This window comes from Symphalangus syndactylus, chromosome 3 (assembly GCF_028878055.3).
Source record: "Symphalangus syndactylus isolate Jambi chromosome 3, NHGRI_mSymSyn1-v2.1_pri, whole genome shotgun sequence".
In the NCBI taxonomy this organism is placed as follows: Eukaryota; Metazoa; Chordata; class Mammalia; order Primates; family Hylobatidae; genus Symphalangus; species Symphalangus syndactylus.
In genome coordinates this window covers 46,624,396-46,646,854 of record NC_072425.2, presented here as the reverse complement: position 1 = coordinate 46,646,854, position 22,459 = coordinate 46,624,396, and the positions used below count along the sequence as shown (strand labels likewise).

Genomic DNA, 22,459 nt, shown 5'->3' with positions numbered 1-22,459 from the left:
GCACTTTGGGAGGCTGAGGCGGGCGGATCACGAGGTCAGGAGATCGAGACCATCCTGGCTAACACAGTGAAACCCTGTCTCTACTAAAAATACAAAAAAAATTAGCCAGGTATGGTGGCGGGCACCCGTAGTCCCAGCTACTCAGGAGGCTGAGGCGGGAGAATGGCATGAACCCGGGAGGCAGAGCTTGCAATGAGCCAAGACCGCACCACTGCACTCCAGCCTGGCGACAGAGCGAGACTCCATCTCAAAAAAAAAAAAAACACATAAAATAAAAAACAAAATTCCTGAATATGTAAATTCAGGGGCACACTGAGTCTCATAGTGAGTCCATGATTACAATCAACTCTCAGGCTGTCTGGAGCCACCTGGCTGATCTAGCATTCTTTTTTTTTCTTTGAGATGGTGTTTCACTCCTTCACCCAGGTTGGAGTGCAGTGGCACGATCTCAGCTCACTGCAGCCTCCACCTCTTGGGCTCAAGCGATCCTCCCACCACAGCCTCCAGAGTAGATGGGAACACAGGTGTGTGCCACCACAAATCTTTCTGACCCCCATGCTGCTCTACCGGGGCTTGCACAGTGGATTCCGGTAGTATGGGTGGAGGGAAGAGGAAGCCGCCTGGCTGGGGGCAGGCAGGGTAGAAAAGCAATCAGATGGAAGCAGTTTTCCCTGCTGTGTGGAGGGCTGAGAGCTTTCAAATCATCTAGCTGTATTTGCATTGGAAAGGTTATGTTTTCTTTTAACCCAAAAGAATCTCTGACTTCAGACTAAATAAGGGAAAAGATTTGGGAACTGGTTATGTGGGTTTTCAGTCTTTGCTGAAAGAAAGGGAAGGGAATCAGGTTTCACGTCCTTTTCCTTTATCCTTCTAACAGCCCTAGTCAAGAGGACTAGTTGGGCTATTTGACACAGAGGTGAGATAGCATGCCTAAAGTCACACAGCCAGAAAGAGGCAGAGCCAAGAGTCAAAGAGGTCAGTCTGACTTCAAAGCTTGGGTGGTGGCCACTGTTCAACACTGCCCACTGAGAGCTTTTCTCTCAAAAGCTTCCTGATTTCTTTTTTTTTTCTTTCTCCATCTGCCCTCACCAAGTAGTTCTTTGATACAGTAGCACGAGGGTTCTCAAGGTTATATGTCTATATGTACAGTCTCGTGTGGCTTAATGATGAGGATACACTCTGAGAAATGCGTCACTAGGTGATTTCACTGTTGTGCAAACATTATAGACTGGATGCAGACAAACCTAGGTGATTTAGCCTTCTACGCACCCAGCTAGATGGTGTAGCCTATTGCTCTGAGGCTGCAGACCTGTGCACCTGTTACTGTACTGAATATCATAGGTGGCTGTCACATAATGGCATTTGTGTATCTAAACACATGTAAACATAGAAAAGGTAGCATGTTGTGCTATGATGTTATGACGGCTATGATGTCACTGTGTGATAGGGATTTTTCTGCTTCACTGTAATCTTATGGGATCATCACATATGCAGCCTGTTATTATATGGCATCTGACTTTACATATATGGTTGTGAGTGGCAGGGTTTGGGGCAGGACGAACCCTGGTTGTATGGCTCCCTTTAGGGACAGTGGAGGCTATGAGTGCACGCCACAGCCACAGGCCTCCCAGTGGGACAGTTCCTGTCACAACCCTCTAGAGAGGAGGCTGCGGGTCACAGCAGGCAACACACTTCACATAGTTCCTACCCCCTGTGACACCACTGGTCCCTGTGGGATGGGGAAGCCTAGGGAAAGATAGGGACCGAGAAGGGGAAAGAAGGGGAGGAAAGGGAGAGCAGTAGCTAGAAGCGGCAGCTGAGCAGACAGACCAGACCGCAGACATGAGCTCCAACCCATCTCCAGCTGCCCCACTTCTTCAGCACGTGACCCTGGGCAGCCTCCTTAACCTTTCTCAGCCTCAGCATTCACATCTGTAAAGGGGGAGCACACCAGCGGCTGCCTCACCTCACAGGGCTGGCGCGAGGACTAAATGTGGTGATGCACCCACCGAGGGCAGTGCCTGGTACACAGGAAACACCCTATAAATTCTACAGATGGGAGCGGTGACTATTGGTAGCTGCAGGTCATCTGTACAGTGTGCAGGCGCAGGACTGTAGGGGGAGGGTCGTGCTGGCCCCTTAGGGCTCTCGGGTGCACTGGGATGGCACTAAGGGAGGTTGACCAGGCCAGGCCCCCCACTCAGCTAGTCGGGCTTTCATCTCTCATTTGATAATCTAGAGGCATCTTCACTTTTCAGTAGCCCAGGATCCCAGGGCTACTGGTTAATGGGTCAATCAAGGCCCAGGCAAACTGCACTGGGCCTTGTGGTAAAGAAAGTGAAGAAGCGTAGAGCAATATTCCCACCAACATGTGTTTCTAATGTGAATATTCTAGGATGAAGGGGTATCCCCACTCCACCTAGCAAACCCTTAAGGGTGGAGTGCGCACCTTCCCTGAGGGCTGGGACAGAGGACCCGCAGGACTGGCAGGCCCTGGAGGGAAGGCCCCTACCTTCAGGTGCTCTATCTTCTCCTGCTGGCTCAGGAAGTCCCTGTTGGCAGCGTCGGGGGGCAAAGGAGACTGGTCAGGGGGGTGCGTGAAGTCCTGGGTGACCTTCTCAGAGAGCTTGCAGATGACCTGCTGCTTGGCGTGGTTCTTGTCCATAAGCAGCTGCACGTGCTGCTGTAGCTCCTGCACCTGCTGCTCCCGCAGGTTCGCTGTGTGCGCCAGGCTCTCCCGCTCCTGTTCCAGGGCCTCCACCCGCCGGCCCAGCTCGGCGATCTGCCGCACTTTGTGCCGCACCAGCTCCAGCCGGTCCTTGTCCTCAGCCGCCGCCAGGTATGCGCTGGACGCCCGCTTCTCCTGCTGGGCGGCCTCCAGTGCCTTGTGCAGGATCTTCACCAGCTCCTGGGCAGGGACAGGGAAGCATCTTGTGAGCTCAGGGAGGGCCTGCTGGGCGCCAGAGCGGGGCATACATTATCAGTAGTTCTCCTAACCACCCTGAGAGGTGCCCAGCAGCATCCCTGGGGCATCTTATCCTGACACTCAGTTTCTCCTTCTCTGTTCAAGTGACTGTTAGCTGGGCACATGGTTCCCCAGCTTAAAACTGCATCTCCCAGCCAAGCCATGGTGAGATGTAGCCAAGTGACTATTCTGCCTAAATGGGAAATGAAAAGTGAGATGGGCAGCTTCTGGGTCCTACCTTTAAAACCACTAGACACATGCTCCCTGGTCCAGTTTTCTTTGCTTCTGGCTGGGAAGTGGCAGGAACTAGAGTGGCTGCCTCAGACCCATAGCAGAAGGTACATGTTGAGAAAGGGCTGCCCCCCCAGCTCAGAGTTGCTCACCTACCTCTGGGTTCTTAATGTGAGTGAGAAATTTCTCACTCGTTTTGGGCCACAGTGCTTTGAAACTTTTTTTTTTTTTTTTTTGATATAGCATCTCCCTCTGTTACCCAGCCTGGAGTGCAGTGGCACGGACGTAGCCTCAATCTCCTGGGCTCAGCTGATCCTCCCACCTTAGCCTCTCAAGTAGCTAGGACCACAGGAACATGCCAACACACCAGGCTAATATTCGTATTTTTTTGTAGAGACAGGGTTTTGCCATGTTGCCAGGCTGGTCTCAAACTCCTGGACTCAAATGATCTGCCCACCTTGGCCTCCCAAAGTGCTGGGATTACAGGTGTGAGTCACCATGCCCAGTGGAGATGTTTTTGTTACAGCAGCTGAACCCATACCCTGACATATACACATCCATTTCAGGGATGAACAAACTGAGGCCCAGCAGAGAGTAGAGTGGAATTCAATCTCAATCGGCCAGATTCCAAAGCCTGTGCTCAGTCACTAAGAAAACCAGGGGTGGCAGCTATGTGGCATTAGTCTTCCCTCTCATCCCTGTGGCAGACATTACTAATTAATCTCCCATACTTCTTCCTGCACAGCCTAGTTGAGGCCTCAGAATCATTCTCAATATAGCAGCCAGTCACTACCAATCAAGTTGAGGCAGGGTTAAAGAGGAAATACACTGGCAACCCCCATGTAAAGCCACACACAGAGGGCCTCATTCAACCCATTTGTGCCTAGTTCCCTTCAGCCCACCAGGCGATGCCTGCAAAGCTGGTGGAAGGAACTCTAGAAAGTTCAGAAACAACAGAGCTTGATTTATTCCTCAGCAGGGGCAACTGATTCACACAGGAACTCAAGGTCTGCTCAGCTCCCTGTGCCTTTTAAGCCTGTAATTTCCCCAGGGAGGGCCACGCCTGGACTCAGGCCTATCTGTCCCAAAGCAGGGATGTGAATTCGTTCTGGGCCAGGATCAGGTTATCAGCAGCCAGGCCCATGTGGAACTCATACCAGGCAGGTATGACTTTCAGGCAACACTGCCCTGCTTTGTGCTTCTCATTTGGAAAAACATGGTTTCCTAAAGACATGTCAATTATACCACACCAAAGTATTAAAGTGAATGGATTGGCTGGATAGGCTTATTTGCTAAGAACAATTCTATATTGGAGGAGAACTGCCAAAAACCATGACTTTTTTGGAGAAGCTAATGACATGACCACATTATCCTGCATCTTCTGGAACCTTAGGACTCGTGACCATCCTTTCTCTGTTTCTCTCTTTTCCTTCCACACGCCCATCTATCCGTCCAACCTTTACCAAGCACCACTCGGTGCCAGGCCAGGCCCTGAGCCAGGTGCCGTGGCTCAGAGAGGGACTGGTGAGAGTTCCCACCTCCAAGGACTGCAAAGGCTGGTGGGAATGAACATGACCCACCGCAGTGGAATGATCTACTGCAAGTCAGGGGAACAAGGGTGTTTGTGGGAAAGGCAGTGACTTCTGTCTGGGGTGGAGGTTGCGGGGAATACCAGTCCAGAGCATTTAAAAGAAACCATGAAGAATGAGAAGGGCCAGAGATGGTCAAGCAGCAGGTGGGAGATGAGGGTGGGGATGGCCCTCCAGATGTGGCCAAGCCACAGTCCTAGTAAAGACCTGGAGGAAGGAAAGAGCTACCATGGAGCTGTGGGAGCCCTGGGGTGTGGCGGGAAAGTGGGGTGAGGACAGCACAGTGATTGCAAACCAAAAGGGAATGTTTGGAATGTCCAGAATGAAGAAGTCAGCTTCTCAGGGCTCAGTGGAGAGAGATTAACATTCCTGTGGTTCCAGGATAACTGGGGGCCTAGGCCATTTTCTGCTTCAGCTGAGATTTGGAGATTACCTTGGATGACTGCCCAGGGAAATAACCAACAGACATCATTGTTCAGACTTGCCCTAGGAGCAGGACCAGTGGGTGTCTTTCCCTCAGTTTGGGGAGTTGACTCTGAAGCTTATTTCATTACATCTAGCTGTCTCCTTCCCGCATTTGGCTCCCAGAATCTAAGACTGAGACACTAGCCCAGGAGGCTCTCCTCCCACCCCGAGAATTCTTGTACCAGAATAAAATAGTCTTGAAAGAAAGGAACCAGGGCAGAGGGAGGGAGCCTCAGTAGGACTTGTAAGATGAGGAGTGAGAATGTCATGAATTCAAGAAACCTAAAGTCTGGATTATAAGCAATGTCTTAGGACCAATTCTTAAAAATAGAGAGGTTGGGCTGGGCGTGGTGGCTCACGCCTGTAATCCCAGCACTTTAGGAGGCCAAGGAGGTCTGATCACAAGGTCAGGATATCAAGATCATCCTGGCTAACACAGTGAAACCCCATCTCTACTAAAAATACAAAAAATTAGCCAGGCATGGTGGCGGGCGCATGTAGTCCCAGCTACTCGGGAGGCTGAGGCAGGAGAATGGCATGAACCTGGGGGCGGAGCTGGCAGTGAGCGGAGATTGCGCCACTGCATTCTAGCCTGGGCGACAGAGCGAGACTCTGTCTCAAAAAAAAAAAAAAAAAAAAAAAAAAAAAAAAATAGAGGGGTTGATGAAATGAAGCTTTTTGAAGCGTTTTTCTTTTCTTTTCTTTTTTTGAGACAGGGTCTCACTCTGTTGCCCAGGCTGGAGTGCAGTGGCGCAATCACGGCTCACTGCAGCCTCAACCTCCTGGGCTCAAGTGATTCTCTTGCCTCAGTCTCCCTTGTAGCTGGGACTACAGGCATGCACCACATTGCCCAGCTAATTATTTTATTTTCTGTAGAGACAGGATCTCCCTATGTTATTCAGGGTGGTCTTGAACTCTTGGGCTCAAGAGATCCTCTCACCTCGGCCTCCCAAAGTGCTGGGGTTATAGGCGTGAGCCACCATGCCCAGCCCAAGTAGTACTTTTAATATTTCTCAATCGAGTTGTTTGGTTCATCTCAGATTTTGATACCTCGTCATAAGTTGTCACTTTATTTACATTTTTAAAAGCCAATAAATCATCTTTAAAAAATAATCCTTTATCTTTTTAGGGCATTGCTACTTTCATCAGTGGTGGGCCCTGCAGGGGTCAGATGAAGGGGCATGGGCTTTGGAGTTGCACAGGCCTCGGTTCCCATTCTGGATCCGTGGGGGTGTATCTAACGAGGTGACTCTAACGAGGGTGGCTCAGGTGGCCTCTTCATTGAACCTCAGCTTTCTCATGAATGGGGCTAAAGGTTCCTCCTCTGACCAGAACTGCCTCTAGCATGAAAGAGAAAGTGCCAAGTGTCCCTCCCCAAGCTGACATGGCCAAGGTACCTCCCAGCCCTCTTTCATGTCCTCTGAAGTTTTTGGCTGGAGTTCTAGGAAAGTAAGAGGCTACACGTTGCCCCACCGAGTTTCCTAAAGAATTACGTTCCTTTACCCAGTAATCCTGATTGAACTAAGGTGGCCCCAGAGGGCCACAGGCAGGGTCCCAGAGGGGTTCATCATTCCCAGCCGCCAACAGATGGCCAACATCACCACAGACAACAGCCTTCCATCTGCCAGAGCAGATGGTCTTCAGGCTGGGTGGAGTTCTGTCAACTCCAAGGGTCAGTCCCCGGCCAATCAGCCATCTGGTGCTATCTCCTAGAGCCCAAACCTCTTGTGGGACCAGTGCTGCAGGTGCGGGAATAATGGCTGATAATGGCTTAATGGGTATTGGAGTCACCCCGTGGTTTAATATGACACCAGGGGGTACACAGGGAGTGCATTCATTTTTTTCTCAAGGGCAGTTTCGGTGCTCGTGTCTCTTAGTGGGCCTCACCATGAGATTATGGAGGAGAGGAGGCAGCCCAGCCGCTAGACCTGGAGAAGGAGGTTAGGGCCCCAATCCTGGCTTTTCCCGATGCCTGAGCATGGGCAAGTCACCCAACTCCTCTGAGCTCCTCAAATGCCGGCTCAGTCCCTGGGAGACCCTGAGCATGCAGACACTCTGAGAACCTCAGTTTCCCTTTCAGAGTAAGGGGATGAAAACTATTGTAAGGACAGAGATAACGCATGGGAAGGCTCAGGACAGTCCTGGGGCCATGCTTCATATCAGCAGTTCCCATGCTCACATCTTCTCTTCCCCACTAGACAGTGAGGTGCCCAAGGGCAGGGATTTGCCACGATGTGCTCTCAAGAGCATCTCACAGTGTTTGAGATAGAAATTCCTAAAGAGTCACGAAAGCCATTGGCAATGGCCAGATCAGCCAGGATAAGACCCCAAATTCCCATGTCCTCCTGAAGCTTGAGGTAGACAGGAGGTGCCTTCCCACTAAAGAAACGCAGGAAGGTACCTCGCAGGGGTAGCTCCTGGGAGTCCAGGTGTCCATCTTCCCAGCTGATGAATGGGACTCTAATGAGGGTCTCAGACGGACAGCGGCTCTCCCAGCAGCATTCTGAGTGCCTGGGGGCACCACTGGGTACCCAGAAGTTGTGCTGGCTTTTTCTGTCTCACCTCTTTGGTTTCAGTATCTGGGCTACAGGTGAAACCCTAGAGTTATGGGGCTGCCGTTCCTCCCTTCCTAATGTGGAATAAAGACCTAAGCTCCCTGATCACTGCTAGGGCCCCAGGGCACATTTCCTGGAGGCACTGATGGGCTATCACTTCCCGCCTGGTCTCAGAGTCCCTCAGCAGGGCACCTCACTGCTTGTAGGGCAGGAAGAGGTCGACATGGAGGGTACCAGGAGGGCTGCAGTAATTGCCAGAACAACCAGAGCCTGCATCTGTTGGGCAGCTGCTGGGTGCCAGGTACTGGGCTTTATGAATCTGGGCACAGGTCTCTCCAGTAAACATGGCTGTAACTCCATTTACAGAAGAGGAAACAGGCTTAGAGAGGTTAAGAAACTTGCTTAGGGCCAGAATTTGAGCCTGTGCTGTCTTATTTAAAGGCTGGTTCTTTGAATCACCCTGAAGACTGAAGTGCATTTGTGGAATAGGTTGGAGAGTACACAAATCCACTCATATTGCACAATAAATAGATAAACTAAATAAATCACAACTCATTCTCCTTTTGACCCTCTGTCCCAGGACACAAAGTTGAGGTTTGGCGGAAGGTTACCTGGTTAAAAAAAAAAATCCAGGTTCTTCAATGCATCAACAACTTCCTCCTGACAATTTCCCTCTGAATATATGGGAGTCGTCAATAGCCTGGGCAACCCTTATTAATCTCCAAGAATCTTGCCTTTATTTATTGAAGAATGATGAGTCCTCCAGAGATGCAGAGCAATCAGGGGCAAACTTTCATGAAATCTAGGTCTCCTGGGGCCTTTCTACTTCATCTGACAATTCGTAATGTCTTAGAAAGAAAGGCTGTGTCAAGGGAGGCTGCCCGTATATTCAGGATTTCTTTTTCTTTCCAGGTTTGGGTTTGGGATTTAAGCTCTACTAGTCCAGGGATCAAGTGGCTGCTATGGCTCTGTTTCATGCCCTCTCAGCTCTCAGGAGTGTCCAGCAGCCTCACAACAGGAGTACCATGATGACAGGAGGAAAAGACAGCTGGGCTGCTAAGCAGCAGCAGAGGGGACTTCACGTGTTGTAACTACACATTTGGGTGTTGCTTTGTTTAATGTCTGTCTCTGCCATGAAATGCAAGCCCTGTAAGGGCAGAGCCTGTGTCTTTTGCCCACTGTTCTTTCCCAGCACCTGGAACACTACATGCACATAACAGGCCTTTAATAAAGATTTGGTGAATAAACACATGAGTTAAGAATGTATGAATAAATGAGCCCCCACCTTTGAGAACTCTAATCAATTAGAGACCAGTTGCTTCACTAAATGTAACTCCTGGCCAGGCACAGTGGCTCACGCCTGTAATCCCAGCACTTTGGGAGGCTGAGGCGGGCAGATCACTTGAGGTCAGGAGTTCAAAACTAGCCTTGCCAACATGGTGAAACCTAGTCTCTAATAAAAATACTAAAAAAAAAAAAAAAAAAAAAAAATTAGCTGGGTGTGGTGGCAGGTGTCTGTAATCCCAGCTACTTGGGAGGCTGAGGCAGGAGAATCGCTGAACCCGGGAGGCAGAGGTTGCAGTGAGCCAAGACTGCACCACTGCACTCCAGCCTTGGTGACAGAGTTAGACTCTGCCTCAAAAAACAAAACAAAAAAAAAGTAACTTCTGACATGCCAGGAATGAAGCCTCTGCCGGTTCCCCTGAGATCTGCTGACAGTGGTCACTGCTTAGGGGCAGAAAAGGCAGACGAGGGGCCAAACTAGGTATAGGGAGAGCATTTTTTCTAGATTTCTTCCCCCCAAAACAGGGCAGAAAAGAAAAGAAATGTACAAGTTCTAAGAAATATTCAGAAGGTAATAGGGCATAAGCCCCACCTCCCCAGCCTAAGTCCCCTGGAGTCAGGGCTGGGAAACAAAGCAGAAAGGGCCTCTGGGCAGCCAAAGTTCAAACACAAAAGCTTAGGCCTTCCTCTAGAGGAAAAGGAGTCTGGGCCCTCAGTGGAGCCTGCCACTGCCACCACAGGCCCTACCAGGCCCCACCCTTGGGATTTGTGTAACAACTGCCTAACTTAGTTGCTTTTATCACTCTAAAGGAGGGCTCCCGCCTGGAGCTGCAGCCTCCTCGCATCCCTGCCCTGGGACCCTCACTACTTCATAAGGTAGCCCCTGGCTTTTAATACCATTTACTTTCTGGGATGTAGGATTTTGGAGTAGTTTTAATGTCTCTGTGTGTGAGATCTGTTTTCTACAATTACTATATAGCTCTTGTAACTCTCGTAATTAACTTCTTACCATATTAAGCCCAAATATTCCTGTCACTGTTTCCGTGTTGGTCCTGGCTTAGCCCTGGGCCACACACATGCTGCTTGTTTGCTTTCTCCTGTGACAGTCTCGTGACGGTCATTCAGATATCTGTGCCCAGATATCAGCTGCCAGGTCAAAGTCTCCCCCAGTTCTATCGACAGCCCCTGCCATGACCCTGCATCCAGATCACCTGCCTCTAAATACTGTCATTTTCTGGGTAGGGGGTGAGACCATGCATGGCCCTCCAGGAGGGGTCCAAGAGACAGTTATTAGAGTAGATCTCCAGAGATACCTGCCCTTGGTGCCCTTTTGTGACTTACTTTGAGTGACATCAGGATCTTGAGTGATCAACAGCATATTTCAACCTTCTGCAGTTTGGCCTTTAAAGACCAGAGAGTAGCTGGTGCCCAGCAGGGCTAATGCATCTCATCTAGCTTGTCCGAAAGGCTCCAGGAACTGGAGGGGTCCACTGGAACCTGGGGCCTCCCTGGGACCAGACCTCACCTTCTGAGACTTTAACTCCTTGGTGAGTGTCAGAACCTGGTGCTCCAAGGCTGCCACTTTCTCCTGGGCAGTTCGGTTCCGTGTGATTCCTTCAGAAAAGAATGGGAAGGTGTTGTTCTGGCGCTTGGCTTTCTGAGTGAAATTGATGGTCAGAGAAGACTTGGGTGCAGGCTTTGGAGAATCCTCTGGCTCTCTCCCTGCTCAAGAGGAGAAACGCAAAAGTTATGACTGATGACATCAGCAGTTCTCAAACCTGAGCTTGCTTTAGAAGCACCTGGAGGGCTTGTTAAAATGCAGATAGGTGGGCCCTAATTTCGTAGCTCTGGATTTAATAGGTCTGGGGCAGGGCTTGAGAATTTGCACTTCTAAAAAGTTCCTAGGTGATGCTGACACAGCTTGTCCAGGGGTTAGACTGTGAGAACAACTGGCCTACATAAATGTTATTGCACTGTGCTGGCCCATCTGCTAAACTGTGCCTGTCTCCTTCCTTCAGATACCACCCAGCCTGCATGGGTCTATCTCATGCCACCCTGCTGGTGTTTGCCAAGTGGCTTTCTCCTCGGGCACAAGCCCTGGCAGGATGTTCTGTTCCTTATTTCAGGATCCCACCTCTATGTGCTAGGAGATTTTCAAAGCACACAGATCTGTCTGATGATAGGAACACAGAATGAATGTCTGTACTCTGCATTCTTGCTCCAGAGAGCAGCTCAAGCACTTAACTTGCTTCTTATTCCAAACTAAGTTAAGAGATATATTTCCCCCACAGTTGGTTGTCTCAAGGATGCATAGTCCTTTTATCTCCTGGGGTACAACCTATGGTTCACAGGCCAAATCCAGCCCACAGCCTGCTTTTACAAATAAAGCTTTATTAGAACACGGTCATGCCCATTTGTTTATGTGCTGTCTATTGCTGCTTTTACTCCTCAAAGGCAGAACTGAGTGCTTAAAACAGAAACCCTATGGCCCACAAAGCCTCAAATCGTTACTATCTGGCTCTTTACAAAAAGTGTTTGCCACCCACTGTTTTCAAGTCATTAAACTTTTATTCTTAAATCAAACCCAACATCAGAGAATCATTCCCTTGGGTTGCCTTGTCCTGCCCTGACCCAGCTGTGCTTCTGGTCTCTGCCATCAGCCTGCATCAAGGGACATTTAATGGCCTGATTATGTGGCCAAGGGCCCTTGAGAAGCTTGTTCACATAGGATATATACATCATGCCTGTTATGAGTCCCCAGCAGAAGAAATTCCCTTCAGCCCTAGGAACTTCCAAGAAAAGCTTTGCTTTTTATAAGAAAATATGTTTTTAGTCTTATGGACACTGGAAATAATCTAGCTGCTTGCATTTCCCTCTTTGCCTTGGCTGCTGAGCTTACTGCCACATTTACTGCCTACTCTCAGATATTTTGTAGGATCGTAAATTGATCTTATCTAAATCTCCTAACCCAAATTACTCATTTGTATGAGTATGCATTTTAGTAAATTATTACCTATTTCTTGGGACTAAAGTGTTAAAGGTGTTGAAAATAAGAATGTGGTATGGGATCCCAGGATAGGGGACACGCAGGGCTTTGGGGATAGGCCAGATGACTTAGCATGAGACCAGGCCAAGGGCTGGCCAATCTTGAACAGATAAAGAGTTACTCCAGTAGGTGACAGGAACCAGACACTGAGTGCAAAAACAGTACCTTGCTCGGCCAGGCGTGGTAGCTCACACCTGTAATCCTAGCACTTTGGGAGGCTGAGGCGGGTAGATCACTTGATGTCAGGAGTTCGAGACCACCCTGGCCAACATGGTGAAACCCGATTTCTACTAAAAATACAAAAATTAGCCAGAAATCGCTTGAACCCGGGAGGCAGAAGTTGTAGTGAGCCGAGATCATGCCAGTGCGCTTCAGCCTGGGCAACAGAGCGAGACTCTGACTCAAAACAAACAAACAAAACAACAGTGCCTTGCTGAGTGCAAAACCAGAACAGTCTTGTTCCAGATCGAAGAGAAATCAGGTTACACTGGGTACAAGGCAGCCTGCAGAGCTCAGAAATATGTAGTACCTCTTTCTCCTTCCTTTGATGGGGTCTAGGGGAGCAGGGAAGCTCCTCGTAGCACTGCTGCCCTCTGATACATGACTGTGCACCAACTCTGAGGACAGGGAGGGCAGGCCTCACAGTGCCCAGTTTATAATTAGAGAAAATAAGGCCTAAGACAGTGGTGTTCAATCAGTGCCCTGGATTTCATAGGAGTGCCTCAAGGGCTAATCAGGAGAGGAAGGTGGAGTAAGAGGAGCAGAGGAGGAGTCCAGACTCCCACCCCGGCCTCAACTCTGCTTTTATCTGCTTTATATATTAGATTTTGTTCTGTCACTCACTCTGTGGCCATGAGCAAGTCACTCCACCCTTCCATGCCTCAGTTTCCTTATTAATCTAATGAGGATAACAACAATATATACAATATATACAGTTCCAGTTGCTGTAAGAATTAAATAGGTCAAGGTAGGTAAAGTGCTTGGTACACACAGATGAAACTTGAAAAGACTCTACTAAGTCAAAGAAGCCAGTCACAGCATGGTATATTCCATGGTATATTCCACTCACAGCAGATGTCCAGAACAGGCACAGCCATAGAGAAAGAAAGATTAGTGGCCACCTAGGGTTATGGGGCAGTGGGGATTAAGGTTGATGACTAAGGGTTCAGGTTAAATGTTCTAAAATTGATTATAGTGATGGCTGTATAATTCTGAGGATATATAGGAAGCCACTGAGTTACACATTTTAAATGGGTGAATTGTATAGTACATGAATATATCTTAATAAAGTTGTTGCCAAAAAAAATGCTTACTGCAGCACTGGCATGAAGCAACTGCTAGCATTATGATTATGATGACTGATCCGATATAGCACTGGCCTTCTCTTGGACTGCTTGTTGTGCTCTCTAGGGCTTTGCCAGGCACTGACTGCTCCAAAGGGTGCTTTTTCTTTTCTTCTTCTTTTTTTTGACAGCTTCTCACTCTGTCACCCATGCATGATCACGGCTCACTGCAGCTTCGACCTCCCTGGCTCAAGTGATCCTCCCAGCTAAGTGCCCCAAGTAGCTGAGACTACAGGCTCGCACCATGATCAGCTAATTTTTTTATTTTTTTGTAAAGACAGGGTCTCCCTGTGTTGCCAGGCTTGTCTTGAACTCCTGGGCTCAAGCAATCCTCCAGCCTTGGCCTCCCAAAGTGCTGGGATTACAAGCATGAGCCACCATGCCCAGCCTCTTCTTAATTTTTTACTCTGAAAAAATTATAGACTCACAGGAAGTTGCAAAGACAGTGCAGACCTGTCCCAAGTACTCTTCACCAAGCTTCCCCCGATGATGACATCTTACATAGCTATAGTACACTATCAACTCCAGGAAACCGGTGTTGGTACAATATGTGTGTGTAGGTCTATGTCATTTTATCACGTGTACATTTGTTTTTGGTTTTGTTTGAGACAGAGTCTCACTCTGTCACCCAGGCTGGAGTGCCGTGGTGCAATCTCAACTCACTACAACCTTTGCCTCCCAGATTCAAGTGGTTCTCTGGCCTCAGCCTCCTGAGTAGCTGGAATTGTAGGCACTGGCCACCATGCCCAGCTAACTTTTGTATTTTTAGTAGAGTGGTGGTATTAAGAGGTGGGGCCCTTGGGAAGTGATCAGATTTAATGTCATGAGGGTGGAGCCCCTGATAAGCTCAGTACCCTTAGAAGAAGCAGCAGAGACCAGAGCTCTTTCAGCCACGTGAACACACAGTGAGAAGGTGGCCATCTGCAAGCCAGGAAGGGAGCTCTCACCAGACACTGAATCTGCCAGCACCTTGATCTTGGACCTCCCAGCTTCCACACAACTGTGAGAAATAAGTATCTGTTATTTAAGCTACACAGTCTATGGTGTTTTAGTAAGTAGCTCAAGCCAATTAAGACACACACAAAAGCACAAATGCTGGTTCGCTGGAAGGAAAGAAGGCACTTGTGCCAGCTGTGAGGAGCTGGTCCCTGAAGGCAGCTCAGCCCTGGACAGAGGCTCACCTGGGGTGCTGGCGTCAGAGGCTGAGGGCTGCTCCTCCCTCTGAGGCTCTCCACTCTGTGGAGAATCTTCCCCTGGAGGTTCATGGCCTGTTCCCTGGGCCTGCTTGTTGCCACGGATGTTGTGCATTGTGTTTCTGAAAGGAGACGAGAACAGAGGAGCATGAGGCTGAACCCCGCCTTTCTGCCCTTCTATCCTTCCCGTCGCCACTGCTGGAGCTCAGGTCTCATTCCCACACCCTGTCATCCTGACTGGTCTCCCAGACTCCAGGCACCCTACATGATGCCTCCCCACGCATGGCACTCCCAATCTCCTTTACCTATTTCCTTCGCATTCTCATCTTCCACACACTATGTGGCGTATAAGTAATATGAGCTTGACTTCCTCAACCCCCAACCCTGCAGCTGGAATATAAATGCCATGAGGCGGAGGTATTGTCCGTTTTGTTAACTGATGCACCTACAATGCCTAAACAGTGCCCAAAACATAGAAGGTGCTTAATATGGGTGTGTTGAGTGAATGCTGAATGGATTTGCTGAACTAACTTTCCCAAAACCTTCATCTGGTTTCATAACTATCTGGCTCAAAAACCATCAGTGGCTCCCGACTTCTGCTGAGATAAGTTGCAAACATCTCCTGGCATCTTTCCCTGCTTGCTCTCCTTCCCTGCTCAGATCTGTCCTCTGTGCAGCCTTCACTGACCATCTCATGGCCTCCAAGGGGCTTAGTGCACTTCACAGCTGGGTTACCCTTTGGCCAAGTACTTGTCTAGGCTGAAGCCTCATGATGCCATTTCTTTAAGAACTGGGTACTAACCTACCTGCATGTTTGCTGGTGCCCAACACTGGGTTGTACATGCCAGAGATCGGGCTCAATACATGTTTGGTTTATAGAAAGAAACTAGATAGTACCAAAGGCTGACCTAAGATCATAGACCACAGAGAAGTTCATAATGATCTGGATGTAAAAACAGTTCAAGGAGTTTATTTTCCCTTGCAAAGAGATAAGATTAATAACAGAGAAGGGAAAATGATGAAAGGAGTTCACTAGGTCATTGTATTTCGAACCGAAGGTTCCGACTCATTGGTAGATTGTAAAATCAGTTTAGTGTCATGACCAGCATTTAAAAAATGAAATAGAAACTATCAGGGCTGCTGCCACCTGCCTGCATCCGCCTATGTTGCATCGGGATCCTGAGGAGCTGTTGGGTGGTCCAGGCCAAGGCTGGCTCGTGTGGAAGTCATCCTTGCCTCTGTTTGCCGACCCTCCCATCCATCCTCTCTCCCAGTGGTTGTCATGCTGGCGCACATCTCCTGCTTGCTATACTAGTTCCATTTGCTCTTTTGGAAGCAGGAGATAGAACTGACGCTTGTGGGGCTACAGGACTTAGGCCAAGACCAGCTTCGTGAATATCACTGCGTCAGGTCAATTTAGTGAAAACATGATACCCACAGTGAGCTTCGACATGATAGTAACTAAAGGTAACATCACAGTAAAGATCTGGGATATGGCTGGGCATGGTGGCTCACGCCTGTGATCCCAGCACTTTGGGAGGCCGAGGTGGGTGGCTCACGAGGTCAGGAGTTCAAGACCAGCCTGGCCAGGATGGTGAAACCCCGTCTCTACTAAAAATATAAAAATTAGCCGGGCGTGGTGGCGCATGCCTGTAGTCCCAGCTACTCGGGAGGCTAAGGCAGAGAATCGCTTGAACCCGGGAGGCAGAGGTTGCAGTGAACTGAGATCATGCCACTGCACCTCCAGCCTGGATGACAGAGTGAGACTCCATCTCAAAAAAAGAAAAAAAGATCTGGAACATAGGAGGACAACCCCAATTTGAGAGCATGTAGGAACTATATTGCACAGGAGTCAACGCTATTGTTTATATAACAGATGGTACAGATCGTGAAAAGATAGAGGCCTTGAGAAATGAGCTACATAATCTAGATAAACCACAGTTACAAGGAATTCCAGTGCTAGTACTTGGAAGCAAGAGAGAGTCTTCCTAATGCCTTGGATGAGAAACAGCTAATTGAAAAAATGAATGTCTGCTATTCAGGATAAAGAAATGTGCTACTATTCAATTTTTTGCAAAGAAAAGGATAATGTAGGTATCACACTTCAATGATTTATTTGACATTCAAAATCTAGAAGCTGAAGCATCTCCTGAAGTCTTCCAATCCTTCTCAGCTATAATCCTAGAATTATTGTCTGTTTCTCTAAAGTACTTCCCAAAATACGATCCTTCCTAACCCCAATAAATTGTCTTTTTCAGAGTTTATTTCTCATGTGCCTTGCTGAAGATGTGTATCCCTAATCCTTCATAAGAATCAGCAAGTTGTCAGCTGGGCGTGGTGGCTCATGCTTGTAATCCCAGCACTTTGGGAGGCCGAGGTGGGCAGATCACGAGGTCAGGAATTCGAGACCATCCTGGCTAACACGGTGAAACCCTGTCTCTACCTAAAATACAAAAAAAATTAGCTGTGTGTGGTGGTGGGCACCTGTAATCCCAGCTACTTGGGAGGCTGAGGTAGGAGAATGGCGTGAACCTGGGAGGCGGAGCTTGCAGTGAGCCGACATGGTGCCACTGCACTCCAGCCTGGGTGACAGAACAAGACTCCAACACAAAAGAAAAAAAAAAAAAAAAAGAATCAGTGAGTTGTCATGATCAAGTCAGCACATACAAAACATACACATATCTTACACATACTTGTCTTAAACTGTATAGAGCTTTTTAAAATTTTATGTATTAAAAAAAAACAACACTTGACCATCTTAACTCAAGAAGATTGCATATTTCCATCCTGGTCTTTCTGGGCCAGATTTTTTTGTTGTTGTTTGAGATGGAGTCTCACTCTATCACCCAGACTGGAGTGCAATGGCACGATCTCAGCTCACTGCAACCTCCACCTCCAGGTTCAAGCAATTCTCCTGCCTCAGCCTCCCAAGTAGCTGGGATTACAGGTGCCCGCCACCACACACAGCTAATTTTATATTTTTAGTAGAGACAGGGTTTTGCCATGTTTGTCAGGCTGGTCTCAAACTCCCGACTTCAGGTGATCCACCCGCCTTGGCTTCCCAAAGTTCTGGGATTACAGGCATGAGCCACTGTGCCTGGTCTGGGCCAGATTTTTATATTGGATTTCAGTAAATGTTTATCTACAATATTTCATTATAGAGTCCAGTAGCTTGATACTGATACTGATTTGATACAGCATGAAGTTTCTAGTGCCACACACAGTTTTTAGAAAACCTTTAAGCCTGGCTCGTGGGATATAAACATAATGTTTATCTTATCTCACAAATGTATGTGAAATGTATAATTACACCTTAGGAATCCAAAAATGGTCTGCAAAGAGGGAGCGGAGGCACCAGATCAATGTTGTTGGCTCTTTACATGGTGAGATTCTACTTGATGAGTATTAAAAACACTCTGCCTTCTGAGAATTCTTTATCACAAAATAGCAGTTGGGGATATGGGAGGAACTAAGGCATGCTTTGTATCTGTGTAGATAATTACTTCCATTTTTTTTTTCCTCATTCAAAATACTTTTTATGGGGTTGGGAATTGATGATTTCTCCAAAGCTTTTATGAATTTAAAACATGCCAGTCAAGATAATAAAATCTGTTAAGAATGTCAGACTTTGGCCGGGTGCAGTGGCTCACGCCTGTAATCTCAGCACCTTGGGAGGTCAAGGCGAGTGGATTGCTCGAGGCCAGGAGCTTGAGACCAGCCTGGCCAACATAGTGAAACTCTGTCTCTACTAAAAATACCAAAGTTAACCGAGCGTGGTGGCTCATGCCTGTAATCCCAGCTTCTTGGGAGGCTGAGGCAGGAGAGTTGCTGAATGTCACTTGAACTGGGGAGGCAGAGGTTGCAGTGAGCGGAGATTGCGCCACTGCACTCTAGCCTGGGCGACAGAGCAAGACTGTCTCAAAAAAAAAGAAAAAAGAAAGTCAGGCTTTGTTGAAAAAAAAGAAAGAAAATATCAGAGTGCACCCCACTTAGTGCCCCTTACAACAGCACCACAGTGTCTGGATTACTATAGCTTTGTAGTAGTGTTGATATTGGGAAGACTGCGTCTTCAAACTTTTTTTTCCCTTTTTTTTTTGAGATGGAGTCTTGCTCTGTCGCCCAGGCTGGAGTGCAATGGCGCAATCTCGGCTCACTGCAACCTCCACATCCCAGATTCAAGCGATTCTCCTGCCTCAGCCTCCTGAGTAGCTGGGATTACAGGTGTGCACCACCATGCCCGGCTAATTTTTTTTGTATTTTTAGTAGAGACAGGGCAAATTTTTTTATTCTTCAAGATTATTTGGGGTACTCTGGGGCTCTTGAATTTCCAGGATCTTGAATTTTAGGTTTAACTTGTTAATTTCTGTAAGGAAGCCACCAGAATTTTGATGGTGATTATATTGAATCTGTAGATCAATTTGGGAAGTATTGTCAGATTAATAGGTTAACAATATTAAATCTTTTTTTTCTTTTCTTTTCTTTTTTTTTTTTTTTTTTTTTGAGACAGAGTCTCACTCTGTTGCCCAGGCTGGAGTGCAGTGTTGCAATCTTGGCTCACTGCAGCCTCTGCCTCCTGGGTTCAAGCAATTCTCCTGCCTCAGCCTCCCAAGGAGCTGGGATTACAGGCACGTGCTACCATGCCCAGCTAATTTTTGTATTTTTAGTAGAGACGGGGTTTTACCATGTTAGCTAGGCTGGTCTTGAACTCCTGACCTCAAGTGATCTGCCCACCTTGGCCTCCTATAATGTTGGGATCACAGGCGTGAGCCCCTGTGCTCAGCCTAACAATATTAAATCTTTTGATCCATGAACCTGAGATATCTTTCCAGCTATTTAAGCCTTTTTTTTCAACACTATTTGGTGTTTTCAGAGCACACATTTTGCATTATTATGTCAAATTCATTCCTAAATATTTAATTCTTTTTCTAATATTGTTATGGAATGTTTTCTTAATTTTATTTTTGGGTTGTTTATTACAGGTGTATAGAAATACAACTGATATTTCTATATTGATCTTGAATCCTGCAACCTTGCTGAACTAATTTCTTAGCTCTAATAGTTTTTCCTTAGGATTTTCTGTAAACAAATATCACGTCAACTGCAAATAAAGATAGTTTTACTTTTTTCCTTCCCAATCTGGATGCCTAATTTCATGTTCTTGCCTAATTGGCCTGGCTAAAGCCTCCAGAACAATGTTGAACAAAAACAGCCAGAGTGAACATCCTTGTCTTATTCCTGATTTTAGGGGGAAAATATTCAGTCTTTTACCATTAAGTATGTTAGCTTTGCATTTTTCATTGATTCCCTTTATCAAGCTGGGGAAGTTTCCTTCTACTTGTTTTTTGTTTTTTTTTTCTGAGACGGAGTTGCTCTGTCGCCCAGGCTGGAGTGTAGTGGTACAACCTCCGCCTCCTGGGTTCAAGCAGTTCTCCTGCCTCAGCCACCCGAGTAGCTGGGACTACAGGCCTGCACCAACATGGCCGGCTAATTTTCGTATTTTTAGTAGAGATGGGGTTTCGCCATATTGGCCAGGTTGGTCTCAAACTCCTGACCTCAAATGATCCACCCACCTCGGCTTCCCAAAGTGCTGGGATTGCAGGCATGAGCCACTGTGCCTGGCCTCCTTCTAGACTTTTTAAAAATTTTATTTATTTATTTATTTATTACTATTATTTAGAGACGGTGTCTCACTCTGTCACCCAGGCTGAAGCGTGGTGGCATGCTCATAGCTTACTGCAGTCTTGACCTCCTGGGCTCAAGTGATCCTTCCACCTCAGCCTACACAGTAGGTGGGACTATAGGTGCGTGCCACCACACCCAGCTAATTTTTTGTAGAGATGGGGTTCACTACAATTTTTTGTAGGCTGGTCTCAAACTCCTGGCCTCAACCGATCCTCCCACTTTGTCCTCCCAAAGTTCCAGGTTTACAGGCAAGAGCCACTGCGCCTGGCCCTTTCCAGTCTTTGTGAGTGGTTTTATCACAAAGAGGTCTTGAATATTGTCAAATGCTTTTTCTCAGTCTACTGAAATGATGTGGTTTTTCACCTTTATCTTATTAATGTAGTGTATCATATAAATTGAATTTCAGATGTGAAACCAACCATGCATTCCTAAGATAAATCCTACTTTATCGTGGATTAATCCTTTTTATATGCTGCTGAATTCAGTTCGCTAGTATTTTGTTGAGAATTTTTACATCTGCCTTCATAAGGGATATTGGTCTGTATCTTTCTTATGATGTCTTTGTTTGGTTTTGGTATCAGAATAATATCAGTCTTATAAAATGAGTTGGGATGTGTCCCCTCCTCTTTTATATTTTGGAAGAATATGTGAAGAATTGGTATTAATTTTTCTTTAAATATTTGGTGGACTTCACCAGTGAAGTCATTTGGTCCTGAGTTTTTCTTCATGTGTAGTTACTTATTTATTTATTTTACCAATTCAATCTCTACGATGTAATTAGGTCTTTTCAGATTTTCTTCTTGTGTATATTTTAGTAAATGTGTCTTTCTAGGAATTTGTCCATTTTCATCTAAGTTATCAAATTTGTTGCCACATAGTTGTTCATAGTATTCTCATATAATCCTTTTTGTTTCTGTAAGGTTGGTAGCAATGCTCTCTTTTGTTCCTGACTTTAGTAATTTGAATTTTCTCTCTTTTCTCAGTCTGCCTAGCTAAAAGTTTGTCAACTTTGTTGCTCTTTTCAAAGAACCTCTATTGATCTCAAACTTAGTTTAAAACAAGATCCAGGTGTGTTTGTGTGTGTGTTTTGTATAGTTGGGCCCAAAATAAGAAAATAATGAGATTATACTTTCATGGATAGTACAGCTGAGTGACGGAAGGAAAAATTCATCAGTTGAATTAAGAGCAGAGAAGAAATTAGAACTCAGCACTCCCAATACCTGATCTTCTGCTGTAATTACTAAGGTGTCCTGTTATAAGGAGAGCCCCTGGCTCCTTGACCTAGTGACTTCCCTTTCCCAGTCTTGCTTTCCCCATCTGAAAATACAAGAACGTAGTTCCATTGAAGAGAATCATGATGATTATGATAGGCACTACTATTTACTGAGCATCAATTTATGCTGGGTCCTGTGCTGAGCCCTGTTACATGGATTTCACAAACCACAAGTCACATGAGTTGGAGAGGGCCACAGGGCCACATCCCTATAGCTAGAGGCACTGGCTAGGTGGGGTAGTCATCACTGCTGCCCACACTTTAACCAGGATCTGCTCCCTCCCTGACATGTCCTGGGTCTGATAAGCAGTCATCCCTGGGGTGTGGGAAAGCACAGAAACCACAACTTTAGGGCAGCAAAAGGGCTTCTAAGCCCTAGCACACATCTCTGGGAATGGAAAGCTCGCTACCTTCTGAAATAGTCCACCACCCAGCTAAACCACTATGCTTGGAAGAGCTGTCTCCATTTCATAAATTTATCAACTTTGCTTGGAGCAGTTCATGGACCATTTTCTGTTTAGGTTTAATTCCAGGCCTGCAAGGCCTGGCCAGCATGGGAGTGGTGATCCTAAAGACTTGTTCTGAAAGATAACCTTGGGAAAGCCAGTTATCCTCCCTGAGCCTCAGTTTCCTCATCTGCAATGGGGATGTTGAACATATCCATAATGAACACTGGATGGACTCTTCCATGGCTGAAGTTCTAAGCGAAACACTATGATGCATTCCACTCACTTAATCCTCCCAAGACCAATGAAGTAAATACTCTTCTCAACCTCATTGGACGGAGAGAACTGAGATTCGAAGAGGGTAAGTAACCAAAACTACAGATCAAG

The 22,459-nt window shown here is 47.0% G+C and overlaps 1 protein-coding gene and 1 pseudogene across 4 annotated transcripts in view; one reads left to right on the top strand and one right to left on the bottom strand.

Moving 5' to 3' along the window:
* The window catches only part of TBC1D2 (TBC1 domain family member 2), a 54,844-nt gene that overhangs the window by 17,623 nt on the left and 14,762 nt on the right, over positions 1 to 22,459 (bottom strand). For all 4 annotated transcript variants that reach the window (XM_055271720.2, XM_055271721.2, XM_055271723.2 and 1 more), the window contains 3 exons: positions 14,660 to 14,793; positions 10,615 to 10,811; positions 2,513 to 2,908 (listed from right to left, as the gene is read on the bottom strand). In XM_055271720.2, coding sequence (XP_055127695.1) covers positions 2,513 to 2,908; positions 10,615 to 10,811; positions 14,660 to 14,793 — 727 coding nt within the window. The remainder of the gene's footprint in view (positions 1 to 2,512; positions 2,909 to 10,614; positions 10,812 to 14,659; positions 14,794 to 22,459) is intronic.
* On the top strand, positions 15,954 to 16,935 carry LOC129478246 (ADP-ribosylation factor-like protein 8B; annotated as a pseudogene).